At 35.6% G+C, this 17,877-nt stretch overlaps 1 protein-coding gene across 6 annotated transcripts in view; it reads right to left on the minus strand.

Annotated features, from left to right (window-relative positions):
• Nucleotides 1–2,530: 2,530 nt before the first annotated feature.
• Nucleotides 2,531–17,877, minus strand: part of USP47 (ubiquitin specific peptidase 47) — a 51,700-nt gene continuing 36,353 nt past the window's right edge. For 5 of the 6 annotated variants that reach the window (XM_080593248.1, XM_080593250.1, XM_080593253.1 and 2 more), the window contains 12 exons: nucleotides 17,232–17,439; nucleotides 16,710–16,825; nucleotides 15,582–15,701; nucleotides 13,455–14,226; nucleotides 11,637–11,812; nucleotides 11,380–11,460; nucleotides 10,174–10,289; nucleotides 8,682–8,800; nucleotides 6,837–6,967; nucleotides 4,987–5,034; nucleotides 4,766–4,896; nucleotides 2,531–3,981 (listed from right to left, as the gene is read on the minus strand). In XM_080593248.1, coding sequence (XP_080449374.1) covers nucleotides 3,807–3,981; nucleotides 4,766–4,896; nucleotides 4,987–5,034; nucleotides 6,837–6,967; nucleotides 8,682–8,800; nucleotides 10,174–10,289; nucleotides 11,380–11,460; nucleotides 11,637–11,812; nucleotides 13,455–14,226; nucleotides 15,582–15,701; nucleotides 16,710–16,825; nucleotides 17,232–17,439 — 2,193 coding nt within the window. In that variant the 3' untranslated portion in view covers nucleotides 2,531–3,806. The other variant, XM_080593252.1, reaches the window with a different exon arrangement.

Genomic DNA, 17,877 nt, shown 5'->3' on the forward strand with positions numbered 1-17,877 from the left:
AACATACATAATCTTAAGTTAATAGGAGCTGTACAAGCTACCTTTGAGTATTTCCTGCACATACATGTGGAATTATTTTTCTGGAACAAAACCAACCGATTTCACGCCATTTCAGTGATTTTTTTTTCTTTAGGAAGTATGATAGGTGAAGCTGCAACATACAGATTTTACCTGCCACCGCCACACACATCTTGGGAGGAAGGATGGAAAGAAAGGCTGCTTACCTTTTTAGATGAATATACCTACATCTTTTCAGCTGTGTACAATGGAAGTCAATCATTCTGCAGCAAACTTCAGTATGACTGAAAAATGGTGTTCCATAGCTACGGAGTATCCCTTGAGTTTTGTACTTCCATAGGGAAGTATGACCCCACTGCACTAGAAAAAGTCTACATTTTTTCCATATAAGTAACTAATGGTGTGTACTTATATGCATACAAGAACAAATTGCTTTCTGTATAGGAGCTTTCAACTTGACTGCTCAGGGCTTTATTTCTTAGGGGCAAAATCTATTATTTAAAATTGCAGAACAAACAGCTAAATGGGCTGAATACAAGGAATATAGATTCTCTGTTATACACTGAATATATAAATATCAATATATAGAAGAATAGCTCAGCTGTAGTTACAAGGCTATTCCTAAGCTAGAGCTAAATACAGTGCCACGTATGGCAGCTTTCTGCACTATGAACACACCTTCTTGCATAAGATCAATTGAGGGTTCTGTAGACTACACTCTGTTATCACTTAGTCTTCTTGAGAGATAAAGGCAGCAAACAAACTGATTACTCTGAGCAGCGAGTCAACCTAAATTGCTTCTTGTTCATGTTCAGAGATTTACACTTCTCCCAGTTGACTATCTACATTCAGAGAAGATTCTTAAAGTGGTTCATGCTTTTAATACACTTCATAGGTATTATAATCTGTGTGTAACAAAATATGAATATCATCATTACCATTTTAACAGGTCATTGATTTAAGAAATCAGTATCAAGCTAAGAGCAAAATCTGATCCATCAAACTCCCTGGCTCCCAGCTATCTTAGCCATTTGCTACGATGGCTTTTACACTGTTAATGATTTCTGGAGGTATAGATTTCACTATTATTGGACATGTTGAAGGATGTCATGAGGCTCCAGACAAATAATTTTTCATGGAGCTTCTTCCCAAACATCATCCCCTACTGCTTAAGTCTAATCTGACAAAAAGAGTTGCAGACTCCACTACTAGCCTTCAAGTCTTTCACCACTTCAGGTCTGTGAAAGCTTTTCAATAAATTCCTTGAGTGGCAGAATTAATGTGAATAATTATCATTATGAACAAGAAGGTTATTTCATCAGAACAGCCTGGCTTTTAGTTTAAGGATTCTCTTCTACCACCAATTCTCACCCCAACACATACATGTGTTCTCTGACATGGTACAATGAATTTACCTTTCCTTCTATCCCAAGCAAAATTCCAGTGCTTTAGAGACAACCCTTCCATACAATCAGAAGGCGTTAAATTTCATTGTGATTTTCCTGTTAAAAAAAGTACTTAAGAAAGCAAGGACTGTCCATAAACACTACCCTATATAAGGATAGCATTATACTCCCTTCAAGTTTCCTGATGCCTCAGCCCCTGAATTAATCAGAAATCAGATTAACTCTGCAGAAGTCTTACTAATTAGAAACTCAAGGTTTTTTTGTTTGTTTCTTTAAAATGCACAAAATCAAAATTATCAGAATGTAAAGCTGATGCTGCAAAATATCTTCCCAGATAACCCAGAATATATTCCAATACAAATACATAGAAGGAAGTGTACCACTGGAGAGGTAATCATTATAAGGATACCTCTCTGTCCTCTATCCAGCTTTCAATCAAGACTTACAGGGTTAAATTTTTATTTTTTTTTTTTAAAAAAAGTGTTTAACTAAAGTTTCCTAAATGGGGCTAGAGATGAAGCAATTTTTTGGAATTCTTTAGTTAACACTACTTCTACCTCTTCCAGCAACTCTAAGGATCCCTCAGCAGCCTATACACACGTAAATGGCAGTTTAATGAAGCTTGGTACTCACACCATGCTTCCTTCTGCTTCCATCTCATTTGTGTGGGACATGAAGTGGCACAGCTTAAACAGAAAAGGAAGAACGAGGGAATTTCTCTGTGCAGCAGTGCCTGACTCTCAAGCTGCTGGATTCCTCAGGCTTTTTAGGTTACTGTGTATCAGCAAGCAGAAAACCAGAAGTTTGGTTCTTCAGACTCTGTTTTTTCTCTCTGGAGCAAAACTTAGCTGCCAATCATATCCCAAGCCTAGCAGTTTCGCTGGTAAGGAATTCAATTCTGAAAAGAAAACAACTGAAGAAAAATGCAGTGCAAATATAAATCCAGAGGAACAGCAGACAAGGTTCAAAATAATTCCCATAATACTCTATGTATGTAATGTCCATATATACACAAATATACAAACAGGCTTACAATTCTGACATTGCCTTGGAAAAGTCTATTTCCATGAAATAACTCTGCCATTTTTTAAATAAAAACCACAGCATTTAATGAGTAAAATGCAACAGAATGAACAAATGTTTTATTGGCATGTTCATTGTTGTAAACAGCATCTGGCATGAAAAAGTTGACCAAAATTTTTTGATTGTTATAAATTAGGTGTTTTTTCAAAAACTAAGGAGAATTGTTCTCTATTGATCTTTATGGACCAAAGCAAAAAATTGCTGTTCCTAGGCTTTGCAATGAAATCATGTTGACTGCATAAGTCTTTGCACCACAAACTGAACTACCAAGTTTATATGTTGAGGTGTTAGAGGTTGCCCACATATTTGACTACGAATAGCTATTGAATCAACTCCAGGAAAAAATAAAATGACTTTCAGCAGGTGGAGAAGATGTGAACTTGTAATAGTCTCAAAAACAAAAATGTACAAAAAAGTAGCTGAACAAAACAAAAAACTTCATTAACAAGGGGAATACAACCCTAAAGTACCCAGCATTGTCAAACAAAAAGAATACAAATTTAAATAGGCAACTACACTTTCAAATGTACACAATGAATGCTGATATGTGAAAAGAAATACCATGGTAAATAGCTGAACTGCAGTTCTGTTAAATGGCTAGGGCAAATTTTATTTACGCATTGGATGCAATATAATAGAGCTGCTCATTGGCTTCTGTAACCTGTTAAAAACCAAGTTTACCTTTCAACAGCATTTCTGCAAAAATGAAGTAACCCCTGGCTGGCAGCTTTCTACAGACCTCTCAGACCACCTGTTTTATGGGAAAACATTCTCAAGACTTAGACTTGTAGCACTTCCATTACATTCCATTACTTCCATTACATTTTAACCCTTTTTTGCTGCTTTTCCATAACCAATGTGTTAACATTTACTTCAGACTGTCTGATGAGGTAACGTGTGTATCAGTGAAACAAACAAAAGGATTCTTTCATGGCCTTTGCACAGCTTTTATTATTAAGCTATGAGTATCCTGTTTGAGGCTAGTTTTACTAGCTACTATGTGCACACTGTCCTCAAAAATTTCCACTCATTTCCCTCCCCACCCACTTTTTAGTTCTAATCTTTTATTTGCACATCCCTTTTAGCTTTACAGTACATTTGACTATAGTGCACAACATGATTCCAAGTCAAACAGTGACCCAACGGGGCACTGCGCTTCTGATTGGTAACACAGCCCAATCAGTGCTGGTGTCAGCGCTTTACACCTAATGAGTGTCCTGCCGTAATGGCACTACACAGTAGTAGTGAACCTTCTTATTTTAGACAAAAAATTCCCCAGGGAAAATGCTATAGCGAGTATCAGTCTTGAGTCAAATCTTTATTTGGTGCTCCATCCAGATATATTTTTAGTGCTTTCTCTTTACGAGGAGAGTAGGTTACGCGGTGTCCAGTTTTCTGGAGCCTGCTGCTTTCTTTTTTCATCAGTTCATTTCTCTGTTCATCTGTTAATTCCATTAATTCTTCAGTTTTATCCCTAAAAATAAAAACACATGTTAAAAGCTATGTTAAATTTAATACAATGACAATTAGATTTCTGTATTTTCTCTCCTATTAGAGCAGCCTAGTAAAGTAACAAAACTAAGCATAATATTCCATGCAAATACTTTTCCTCTTCTCCATTGACTAACATTAATCCAAAACTGCTTTTCAAACAGCAACATTCAGTATTTTAATAGACAGCAGACTCAACAGAAAGCAGCAAGAAACAAGACTTTATTCAATCTAACTGATCACTCCTGTTCTTTGTAAACAGCTACGATTGACTGTTCTTTATCCTGCCACAGCCCCAACAGCTAGAAGAAGCATGTCAGCCAGCCATTACTAGAAACTACCAGCTATTCTCCCAAACAATTTCCTTCATTAATGCCAGTATGTTATCAACCAGCGTTTCCTCAAATTTACATTACGAGAAGTACTTTAGAAGGAACATGTTAATTACGTTCCACCCCCCAGTCTCCAAATACAAATCCAAATACACACAAGCATAGCAACTATTTTTTGTATTCTGTATTATTTTCAATGATTTCAGAGAAAGAAGTGAGTAAAAGGGAACAGTGTTTGTTTTCTTAAAATAGTTAATATCTAGTTTTGCAGGAAATTGAGATGCATACATATTCTGGTTCAATGTTTTCAACCATCTACCACAAGCATTTTTCCTTCAAGAAAAAGGAAGAATATTTTTAAGCTTCTATTGATTATATCACCCCTCAAATCTTAAACAGATTTTTTGCATTACTATACTGTAATAAAATACATACCTATAAAATATTACTGCACCATCATCACAAATGTACAGAGGCCAGACATTCAGTGTTGATACTTTAGGATTCCAGTCCAAATCCTGGTGGATCTCTAGTATGGAAATGTCACATGGAAACGTTCCTCTACCCTGAGAAGAAGCAATTATTTACTGAGTAAAATATACAGTCACACATTCATGCCAATAAAATGTAAAATAAATAAATAAATAAATACTTACCTTTGCAAACTCTATATTTTCCAAGGGTATTCCACTTACTTCACTCAGCTGTGAAGTGGAAAAAAATGATTGATTTATTATTCCAAAACAGTGTTAGCCACATCTACATAAAGTCAATAGACCTGCCAAATCCAGAAGTAGGTATTTTTCAAATTACAGTGTCACACAAGTGACACTTGCTGTGACAGAGTTTCATCAAGTTTGTCTCTTTATAGGGAGGTGACAAAAATTAAAATAGAAACAATAACATCCAAGTTCCAAGATACAGAGTGACCAGCTGCCTCACTTTAAACCTCTAGGTCCAGGAGTCTTTGTCAGTTTCCCTGTATCCAATGAAAGCTACTATGATCAAGTGGACCTGAGAGCAAGTGAATTCAAAATTTGTACGCCTAAATTCCATCTACATACACCTGCACTTCCTACCATGATACCCACTCACCCCTTACTCAACAAGCACCTTTAACTGCTCTCCTCCCTTGCAATTGTCCCTTGCATGCATCTCCCAGTGCACAAGGTGCATCATCCCTCCTGTCTCCTCCTCCTACTGCCTACTACCCTTCACAGGATCACACAGCTCTGCCTCGAGTGGCTGCAGTGATGTCCCCTTTGCTGAGCAGTTGCATGGTGCACACAGGCTTATCACTGTCTGGCCCTTAACTCAAGTGCAGGCCGCAGTCTTGTGCCCATGGCAATGCACACACTAAATTAGATAGATTTTTATCCTTGGCTTCTTAGTCCCCCAAAATTTGGAGATCTCCTTTCTAAGATTCTTGCCTCCATAAACTCTGCTGTCAAAACAGGTGTGTTCGTTCTCATCATTAAATCAATGAAAAAAGACTAACAGCCAGTAAAATTTTCCAACTCCCCTTTCCTTAGGAAACTAGGCTAAATAAAAAAAATACTAACAAAACCTAGAAAAATTCCTGAAACACATTAGCCTTACTCTACTAACACAATTTGGCTGAATGGAGAGAGCTGACTGAACATCTGTTACCACAGACGTGTCAAATTGAAATTACTGATGTGAGCAAAAGTTAGCAGCATTCCTTCCAAGAGGCTTTAAAGTTGCTCCCTGCAAGAAAGGAAAAGCCAACTCTCACTTCTGCTAAAAATGAAGACACAAGCTGAATGATGTTCCTTTTCCCAGCATATATACAAACCCCTATCTTATAAATGATGAATAGGATTTCTGCTGTCATCACCATCCACAGTGGGTTTCTTTCATCTTGGTATCACTACATATAAACAAACATTTCTAAGAAGCCTGCAACAAACTAGACTAATAAAAATTCTCAATGAGATACTCTGCGAGCATAGCACATCTGCTTGCCTATTAGAAGGTTCTGATCTTAAGAGAAAAAAGCATACTAAACCCATATTTATTTCTAATTCAAATACAGTTCAATTTACCTGCTACAATTACACTGTCCCTGAACAACAGCTCAAATTCAAATATGATGAGGCACAAAGGTTTAGTATTTTGGAATAATTTTGGAATAGCTTGAAAAAAACAGGATGACAATAGCTTAATTTTTCTTTCATGTGTTTTTCACGGATGAGACAGAGGTTGAGTTCAATATTATGCTTCCCGAAGTTCAAGGTATGACTTTTTTTGCATGCATTCACCTGAATACTCTGACAACTGCCCATTACATGAAACTAAGTAGTAAAGGTGCTGATTCATATATTTTTGGTGATAGAAATGGACATATTCTCAGTTCCTGCAAAAAAAAAATACAATCACCAAGGAACAAGTTTATGTAGCTACAATACTTCTGTGCTTCCCAACAGAAGACATCAAAAAGGCTTTCAGGAATCACAAGAAACTTGCATCGTGTTATATGTTTTACCTTCTCTTTTAATTCCTCAACACTGCTGCTTTCTAGCACGACTTCCTGGAAACAATCTAGTTTCATCTCTGATGGTCTCCATCGTCTTGATAAAACTGCAAGCTGTGACATGGATTTCATCTTTTCTACTCCTAAGAAAGAGAAAGAAATTTATTATATTAACGTCACAAAATAGCTTATTTAAAATTAGGGGTTTTCCATAGTATAAGCATACTCAAATATGGAAGATTGCACTACATATACACATATGAACTGTCTATTAAATATTAAGTAACCCAGCCAAGTATGTTGAAAGATGTTGAAAGAAGCCTACCAAAAAAGAGGTGGGAGAGAACTGGGAGGAAGGACCAGGAATTCTTTATACTCTTCATTGTTATCTCCTCATTTCAAAGAATTTTTCATAGGCAACATCTCTTATGAGTAATGCCATTTATTCCTCTTCAGGATGCACTCTTCTATCGCACCCACCTTTGTTACACAGAAAATAGCTAACCATCCAACCAGAGGCTGACCTCCAGACCTTGCATTTGCATGACTTTCCTCTGAAATCTGGTATTTATTCAAGTGCTTCACTTTCTTTACCAAAATAAAGCTTTCCATATTTCACTTCTAGATTATACAAATTACAGAATACAGTGGGATACTGCTGAATTTTCTACAACTAGATCAAAGTAGCATGCTTTTTGGAAAGCCTTAGTTACACAAAATATTACAGAATACTTGGAAGCCCTGTAGTCTATAAAATAGTATTAACTATAATATTCTGTGAACTAGGCGAGCTGCACTAGGCTAAGAAGTAGTTACCTCAAGACCCAACTCACCACACAAACAGCAGAACAATTAACCTAAAACTAATAAAAAAATTTAAACTGAAATTTTAATTCAGGTGTGAGCTGATAGATATTTCCCTAGGAATAATCTACAGGACAGCTGAACCTCCCACGTTCATTTCAATTTCTTATACTTGTTTTGACACAATTTTCTTAAAGATGTAGAATACCATGACTGACTACAGCTGTCCAAAAGAGCTTACGGCACTGGAATAACAGTTCTATTAGACTTCCTTAAGGCAGGTATGCTTGTGAAAGTTTCTGAGCAAATGGAATTCACATTCCACATCTATTCATCAACAGACATGTAAAAGGGAAAACAGGTTGGCCTATCTTTTTCCCCTTAAATTATGCTTTTGCATACAGAATCCAAAATTTAAGGGTATATACAAAGGTAACTTAAATGCTGTATTTTTAGTAATATTTAAGCAAATGTTTTAAAAAAATCTGCTAAAATCTAAGTCCATAATTATTCTGATTAGTGAGGTCTATTCAAAAAGTTAGCATTTTAGAACAAAAAACGTGTTTTTTTTCCACTTCTGTCTGGAAACTAAATTACTGAACAATTGTGCTGCCTTATAGAAGTTATATATGTACACGCACACATATTTACAAATGTCACCAATACCAGTTCAAAAATTAAATACAAATAAAAGCATAAGGTATAGGCAGACATACAGCTACTTTTAAGTACAATGAAAACACAAAACTGCATACTGTGTTATAGTATGTCCACAAGTTTCCAAACAACTACATAAAATAATGCTGTTAGACCTTTAGTATATCACAGCCACAGGAAAACTACACTTGCACAGTCTCCCACAACTTCATGCAAAGCTTTTATTTTGAATTCTTTTGCTTCTTCTCTTTTTTTTCCTAATGAAATGCTATTACAATTTCAGTGTTATTAGACTTAAAAATATAGAGAAAGGGAAGCATATTTTCCAATATTCTCTAAATAAAAAAAATCTCTAACATGATCTTTACTTTTCTCTTCATGGTATATCATTATTACCATCAAGTATTTCTAGGAAGACCTCCCAATTGCTTGAAATATTGATATCTTCTTCATAGATATGATAATCCAGAAACACAGTGCCTGGGTTCTTCCAGGTTTTCTTTCGTAGACGAAACCTGCAAATAAATGAAGGAGAAAAGAGTAAACTTTTATCTGCTCATAACCGCTTAGCAGTGCCACAGAATTAAAAATTGAATTTTTTTTATTTTTTTTTTGACAGAACTGAAATACAACTCATTCATACAGAGTATGGGCTAGGTTTATCAGGTATGATTTTAACATTCTGAAATAATCCTGACAGCAAGGTATCACCATTGGCTGGTAGTGCTGCATCAACCAAAGAAAACAAGCCTGTGTATGCTTGTTCAGTGCAAGAAATATAAAAGGACCACCTGGAAGAAGATAACAGTTTCTCATACAGTATATGCAGAATATTCCCAAAGGCTTCCAACAGTTATCCCTGCCTTTTTTTTTTTTTTGGATGTGATTGTGGAAGAAGTGGAGAGGAGGAGGATAAGAGCACTGGTATCTGGTTTATACACTTAGTTCTACTGCATCAATACAGTCAGAAGATAAAATAAATAAGCTTTGAATATTGGTAAATAATGACATGAACAACTAAAATGAGATTAAACAAAGTAAAAAATTAATTGTAATGGTTTTCCTGCACAGAAGTGGTCAAATTTTGTCATGTGCCCTATAATTATAGGGCATTAGACAACATAACCCTAGCATGGCAGACAAAAATCCTTTAGCCAAGTCATGGCGCGGTAAGGAGAAATACCTGGTCCACATTTAGGTTTCTATTTGTTATCTCAGCAGGAAAGGACCACTTTGTCATCCAGGGTTTCACTGCAGCCTGACTTCAGGTATATGTTAAGGCCCCACCCGCTTGCTTACCAGATCCTACTGTTTTTACAAGTTTTTCTTAATTCCAATTAATACACCGTGTCAGGTAATCCGCAGTATATGCCACGTAATTTGAAATTGACAGCAAGGAGTATGTGGAATCAAGACCTCAAAATGAGTTCAGCCTTGATAAGATAACTGATACGCTTTATGGATAAAGGAGTGGAAAGATGGTACTGGATAAGTACTGTAATCAAACCCTACGATAATGCACTAGACAGTTTTGCTGCAGTGATTTACACTGGACCTGCATCTGGAGTCATGAATGCTTTTTTGTGAACTGATTTACTTATTGCTATTCTTTCTGAAGAAAATCATTCTTACAGAGAACAGAACAACTCAGATCTAAACCTGTAATTAAGTTGTACACAGGCATTTCTACATCGATATTATTCCCTCTATAATTCTACATGAGATGAAAGCCAGAAATTGCTAAATTGATGCTTGCAATTCACAAATCCAAATACGAAACTAACTTATTTCTGCTCCATTCCTAATCTCCTCTCTCTCACAGGAGAGGAAATAGACTTTAAAGTTGTATTTAATCAATTAACTTCAACCCTGACTGCAGTCTCTTTACCTGTCAATCGTTAAGTCCAGGCCACACTGTTCTCGAAGCTGAGGAAGCAGCTCCTCTTTTGACTGTCGGACAGTCATTCCTTTAGCAAAAACCGCATCTAGAAGAAACTTGCATGGCTGTAAACAAATAGAAAATGATTAAAGAATTTATTAGAAGGGGAAAAAAATATGTAAATTTGCCTTCTGATCATGTTTTGAGACCAGTCCCATTTACCTAGCTAAATGATCATTACAATGCCTTTTTGTAAACAAGGTAGTCTGATTAGAATTAGTATTAAAATTGGGATCAAATTGAGTATAAACCATGTTTTGACAGTCAAAATCTGAATGCAAGCCACTGCAGAAATAGTGTCTGGTCTCTGAATTACTAATTGCTACTATTATATTAACGTTTTAAACAATTTGAAAAGAGCTTTTAAAATTTCAAATAAGCTTTTAAAATAAACTACACAGTAATAAATATGCCACTTTCTTGAGTTTCATTGGTAATAGAGACCAGAACACCATGATTAGAAATAATTTTTAAATTATTCTTATTGCCTGCTATTACCAGTACAGCTTCAGCCTCTTATGATTTATTAATATATAATTTTCAGTTTTATCCAAAATGTAAAATCAGAATTTAAGGGCACAATAAGTAAACTTTTAAAGACTGCATTCTGTATAGTAAAGTCAACTTCTATACTTTTCATGTCCCAAAAGATGCTACAAGCAAGCGAGCTGCATTATGGCAAGAGACGCAATATTGTTTCCAGCACTCCTTCAGGATTGTCTTATGCAGAAACTAGTAGTATCTAGCTAACCTACCCAATAAGCATTGCCTGCCCACCATGATTGTAACAAGTTATATTTGTACTTTATTATTGAAAACTGCAAAAATAAACAAAGACAGTTTTTTATTCGGAAAGAATAACACATGATTTTCCTAAGTTTAATGAAAAAGTTATTTTCATTTGTCCTCTATATACATTGTAGAAACAAAAACATCTGAAAAGTATACTATAGATCACATTCCAGCTGCATACATTGAGTAACATGAACAAAAATAGCCTCTAATTCCCTTACTTAATCAAGAAAAAATTACAGTAAAGTACAGAGAAAAGAGGGTTCTTTTTTTTCTCTTCAAGATTTCTGAGAAAATCTTGGCTAAGGCACTTAATAAAACTTTCATGAATCGCTATTCATCTTGAAACAATCAACGCCTTACCTCTGGTTCATTTACCAAAAGCTGATAGACTTTGACTCTGTATTCACCTTTCTTAAGGGCTCTTCCAAGTCTAATAGTTATCTATAAAGAGGAAGGAGTATCTGTTAGTAACTACCAACAAAATTACATTTTGTATCGCTATCAAGACAAACGTAGTGATTTAACCTATAAAGTAATTAAAAGTTGTAAATTAAGTTCTTTAATTTGGAATATTGTACCGATATATTTTTAATCATTCAAAATAACTTCTGAATAACCTTATTGTCATCAGAAAACGATGAAAGGGTCTCATTGAGCCGAACACTCTCAAACTCTTGATTGCTGGCATAGACTCTAAAGACTTTGAAGTGAGAGGATGGTACTCCAACAAAGGGCTCCAAATGTTGCTTGAAGGCAGACAGTGTAATTCTTTTATCAACATGTACCATCAACCCTAAGTAAAAATGAAGATGAAAATGGCGTAAAACACTGAGATACAAAAAAATGCATTCTAGAACATGACTTCCATATATTCAGTCATTACTTGCAGCAAAACAGTACAGAGAAGTTGAAATTCTAGTTAATGGCCACATTTACATTTCATCTGATGAAGGCTTTACTGTAACCCTTACAAGCTTTGCTGTATTTCACATGGGCTGATAGTCTTGAAAGGACTAAGCAGTCCCAAAACTGCCCTGTTTTGCAATCGGTGGAGTACTGAATGAAGAATACATTACTTTGCTTCACTAAGACTAGAGAGTCAATCACACTGAGCATTTGCAGATAATTCCCTACAGGATTCCACTGGCTTGAGAGAGAGACAGAATCAGCACATCTAACTCAGCACATCTGAGATAGGGATGGCTAGGCACAAGCCACAAATTCTTCTCTTGTTTTCAGGATTAAAAAGTTTGGTTCTCTCTGTTCTGGAAGGCCACATGGTACCACAAGGGAAGCTCAAGTTTACATTAAGGAAGTTCTTCACTGAGCGATTTTTTATTAACGTATGGAAAAAACATTCTGGTTATGTGAAATTTTGAAACAAAGTAAGTGATTTATCTTCAGAAAATGTGTTTCTTAATATTTGCAATATAGACTTCACCACAAACTACACTATGATCATTGGGAATTAGAAATACAGTATGACATAGCTTGCTACATGAACAATTAACTAAATTATAAACCTGTTCATATTTAAGTAGCTCAAGATTAGCCACAAAGAAAAGTCCTTCCATCAGACATTTTGTTCAAACTCTAAGTAGTTGCTACCAAATCTCTCTCAATGTGACTTGAAAAATGAAAATGTTTCTTTACAAAGAAAATAACAAAAACATTCCTTATGTATTGTTACATCAGGATTTCTGGATCGAGAAGAAAACCTTTGCCTTTCAAAATATTTATCTTGTATCCTGTTGTTCTTTAATTATTCTTATGTTAATTATAAATCATACATAGCTACTGAGCACTGTTTTAAAATTTTATCTTTTTAATGAAAATTAAAGTACTTAGGGTCTTACACTGAACTTATACTATCACTGTCACAATTTGCCATAGGCTTCATTGTACCTACTGTGGTTCAATCAATGTAAAAGCAACAGTCTAGTGAATTATATGATCAATATCAAGTGTATCTGTATCGATTATATTTGAATTCTCAGTTTTGAGTTTTCAGTTTTTTAAATCTAAACGTTAACAGAATTACTGCTCTGTGAACCACAGCAATTAACTTGATTCTGGAACAGGTAAATCATCCCCAGAAAATGCAATTATTTTTCCTCTCACTAGAAGACAACTTAGCTTGTTCTTCAGAAGATACCTTCCATAGAAGGAAACAGATGTATCTTAGATAGATGCAACTTTAATTCTTAAGAACAAAAAGACATGCAGTTTAAGTACAAATCACTGACTGAAAGACGAAAATTAAGCTAGGTTTTAACTGACCATGACACATTTCATCCTCGCACTTTCATTAAAGTTAATTTTACATACAAAAATCAAACTTTTCAAAGCTTTCATTACTTTTTAACAGAGCATATGAATTAAAGTAATCTAGACTTTACTATCATTTAAGGCACTTAATAATAAAAAATACATACATTTTTGCCCTTCTCCTGAACCTTCATCTGCAGTGTAGGGTTCTGACTTAAAGTACATATATTGTGCTTCTCCTCTACTCTTGCCACTTTCATCGTATTCACTGTCTGTTCCGGAATCTTCTTCTGCTGTGTCCCATGTTTCTTTCTTCCCCTGATTTGCTTTTGATCTCCTACTACTTGTGATACTATGAGAATCAAGTCCATTAGCCAAGGGAATTGGTGCATTGTCCACATTGCATAAAGTATCACTACTATGACTAGAGCTAAGGATATCACTGTCTACTGAACTTGTACTCCTATCATTATTTACATCCGAATCTGACCGTTCCTCAGACTGGAGATTTTCTGGATCAGAAATCTGAATTTGGTTTTCAAGTTCTCTGTTTTCTGCTGATGAGTCTATTTCATTTGAAGGTGATTCAATATTTTCAAAATCACTGGCTTCTGTGCTTTTGCTGCTGTCTCCATTATCACCCTCCTGCTGCTGCTGCAGGGACAAACTTTTAAGCTTTTCAGTGCTTTCTTCCAGAATCGCTTCTACAGATTTCATGTTGCCTACAGGTCCTTTTACTCTTTCAGAGGCTTCATCCAAGTTGCCTGAATCTCCACTAGGCTTCTGATAAACTGATCGTCTAAACTGAGATCCAGGAGACTGCTCTGGTAATGAAACATATAGTCTGATTGTATTTGCATGACGATCCAAAAGTTTCCATAAATGAGAATCTGTATATGCCACATGATGATCTAATGACTCCGAGCTTTCAATAAATACCTGAACATAAAATAGCAGTGTTTTTATCATGTAGTACTACATTAAAAGCTACAAAAGCAAACAGATAGGATTGAGCGCACATTAGAAATAATGTCAACAAGCAACATCATCTTTTAGCAACCATTTTAAAATAGATTTTTAGAGACAGAAACTAAGAAGTCCATAGCTTAATAAGTTTTCCTTACTTTCATGGTCACATTAAGATTGGAGTGACTTGTAACCAAACTAACCAGCTGCAATAAGCACTATTTGGAAACTGAAGCTTTATGTTTAGAAGTGTACTCGGGTATCACTTCAATGTACACACTTCATTTGTACAGTAACACTAATTACAATAGTAGTGACACCAACAACTACAGATAGTCTTTATTTTTCTAGTATAGCATCATAAAAAAGAAATATTTAAATGCATACATGGGTAAACAACAGGGCAATTTAGAAAACAAGTGATCAAATTTCTCTTTTTCCTTTCCAAAGACCACCATGGGAAATGAAAAGTTTTGTACTAACTGACTAACAAGTCAATGACACTGTTTTGCTGAATTATAAACTAAGGCCTTCACTAATTTTTGCTCATCCAGGATACTGTGATCTTCAGCCTTAATTTCAAACCCAAATGATATTCAAAACTGCTAGATGTGCTATTGCTACTATAGTGAAGAGACCAACACTACAGATGGCATTTAATTACAAATATTATTTAAGCACTAAGTTACTCTTTTTCTGAATGCAACCCCTCAATACGCTGTAACTTTTGGTTAGCCCTGAAGTTGTCTGGCAGTTGGACTAGATCTTGAAGGTCCCTTCCACCTGAAGGATTCTATTATACAACTATAATCGGAAGCGTTTACTCAACATGTTTTTAGAAAGTATAGATTTGGCTAGGAGGATTTACACAGTAAAAGTTACTGAATTTAAGATGAAGACCCACCAAAAACTTGCTCTTAGCTTTGAAATTTGCCTATTAAAAATTAACTCTGAGAGCAGGCATAGCTGTTGAGAATGTTTAAAACCAATTTGGGTTTCATAGTTATATGCCAACCCTTTTGCCCTAAGAGTTGACTTTTAAATCTCCATTGTAAAGTTTTTAGCCATCACTTTAGCCACAGAGTATCACACAGATTTCTGATTTTGCACATGTGCTACCTTGTTATGTACACTAGGTTTTATATACAGCCTACAGAATTCATTGGCATCACAGTATTTGCTAGTTATCAAAAAAATACAGTACTTTGTACTTCAGAGGAAAGTAAAAAAAAACTTTTCCTATAAACTCCGTACAGACATTCCTACCTGTTACAACACAACAGTGAAGTCTATAAATACATGAACAGTTCAAAAACTGGAGCACCTACCTTGTTGCTTCTAAAAAAGCCTTCAGCTTTCAGCGTTTTGCTGGAAACATTCAGAAGACGCAAGTCATTGTAACAACGTTCTAATACTACCCGCATTGTTTCAGCAGGCAGGTGTGTAGCCTAAAATAAGACATTCAGTGTAAGGTAATGTGCATTATTATATGTGTTCCAGTATTTGAAGATTAATCATAAGGAAAGGAGAAGGTTTGTTCATTGACTTAAGACTTGTAAAGACCAGGAAGGGGTGTGTGTGTGGGGTGTGGAAATACATCCCAACATCCTGAACCTGTTCAGTCCCAGTTCCTTTCCTCCATCCTTTGACACACAGTGTTAGTTTTTCCATAAAATCAGAGGACTAAAATGGCTCAACAGAGAACTGGCATAATGTGAGAGACTAGTAATAAAAGGAAGCAGTCCCATTCTTTAGGGTATAAACCCAGTTTTGTGCACTGTTCACTTAACACTTAGCCAGCTTGAATTCAAAGACAGAAACGACATTTCATAATGAATATTATGAAGTTATACCCACCACTGAACAAACTTACACAGAACTGATTAAGTAAAATGGTTGCCTTCTTCCTGTTCAATGGAAGCAGCATTGGCCCAAGATGGATTCCATGGCCTACGACCATCTAAAAATAATTCTACATCTTAAGTAGCAGCTGGGATGAAGAGGTGGGCTTGTGGGGAGACTGAACAGCTTTAGATGTCAAATTTAATTACTGAAGCCAACAGGGAAAGTTGCACATTGTTTCAGTTATATGGTAACAATTCACTATTTCTGCTGCTGATTGCATAAATCAGGGAGGTGATTGAACTTACTAATCCAAATGAATATCAAACTTCACTCTTTAGCTTCTCCAAAAAGCAGATTATCTGGTAAATTAGTAAGAAACAGGGCCAGGCAGTGGCTAAGCTTGTGCAAAAGCCAGGGTAGAACTATGGACAGAAGAAGCAGATTGCTCCTTTTGGCAGACAGGCTCAACTGTAACTAACCAAACCCTGTGACAGGATACACAGCATAAATGAGCTGTAAAGGGTGCAAGATCTCATTTTATATACATATGAGATTTTCAGTCAGAATGATTTAAAATTCTGCAATAAAATTCCCAAACAATTGTAAATTACCTTTGAAATTAGCTGTTTAAATTCTGAAACGGTTTGATTCAAATACGCTCGTACACTTATTGGAGGAGCAACAGATTCAGTCCTTAGGTCAACTACGTGAACCTTTACCATGACCTCTGTAGGGAAGAGAGGAAAAGCAAACCCACAGACATATGAAGAAAATTCAGAAGGCAAAGAAAATATACATATAGTTTTCCTGATATACTGGCTAGGGGGGTTCATTAAATACATACAAATAGTAAAGAATTTGAAAAGGGGTCCAATTTCAGAAGTTCATTTTCAGATCAACTTCAATGCCAGAAGCAAAAGAGTTCCAAAGTTTGACACATTTTAGCTTACCTTAGGCCAACTTCAGTAAGAAGCATGATAGCAACACAGCACAGTATGTGCTTTGAGTACTGTACTAAATTTTATGAAATCAAAGTTTTTCTTCTCTCACACATTACACAAGCTTTATTTTCACACCACCATGCAATATATAATTTTAGCCTATTTTTGTCTACATATAATTACATGACTTACCACCAGGTTTATAGCACTGGAAAACTTGGTCAGGTCTTCTTGTTTCCAATAGTAAGTCAAACATGTACGTTGATTTGACACCTCCAAGTAATAAACCCATTGGTGTATCCTCTTCTCCTTCATACGATCGTTCCAAGTAGTCATGGAACTCATCATATTTGACAAGACGACAGCAATCTAAAGGGACAGCCTCTTCTAAATCCATTAGCTAAACAAAAAAAATATAATTTAATAATGGCTTACTTGTGAACTTAGTTTTTCCTCAGTATGTGCACATCCAAGAATATTTTGAATCCATGTAGTTCAACTGTGTTTAGAACAAAACATGTACGCATACAGTATGTTACATACACACTATTTTAATTATATATACAGAAACTTGCATCAAAATCCAAAGAGGGAAATGTAAAAACGGGCTCCAGAAATACATTCGTAGGTATCAGTTATACCAAAGAGCATCTCAGAGGGCTGACGAAGTCATATGCATCTTCCACTCAAAATCCTTGGCTGCACTCTGAGCCAAAGATGCATAAGGCAAAAACTAAAGAGTATAGGTAGGTAAGCAAAAATACATGCCTTCAACTTCTACCTCCTTGCGGAAGGCAAAAAAATTAAGTGACACTTCGGTGCCAACTGGTGTTATTGT

Source organism: Anser brachyrhynchus (genome assembly GCF_964034855.1).
Source record: "Anser brachyrhynchus genome assembly, chromosome: 5".
In the NCBI taxonomy this organism is placed as follows: Eukaryota; Metazoa; Chordata; class Aves; order Anseriformes; family Anatidae; genus Anser; species Anser brachyrhynchus.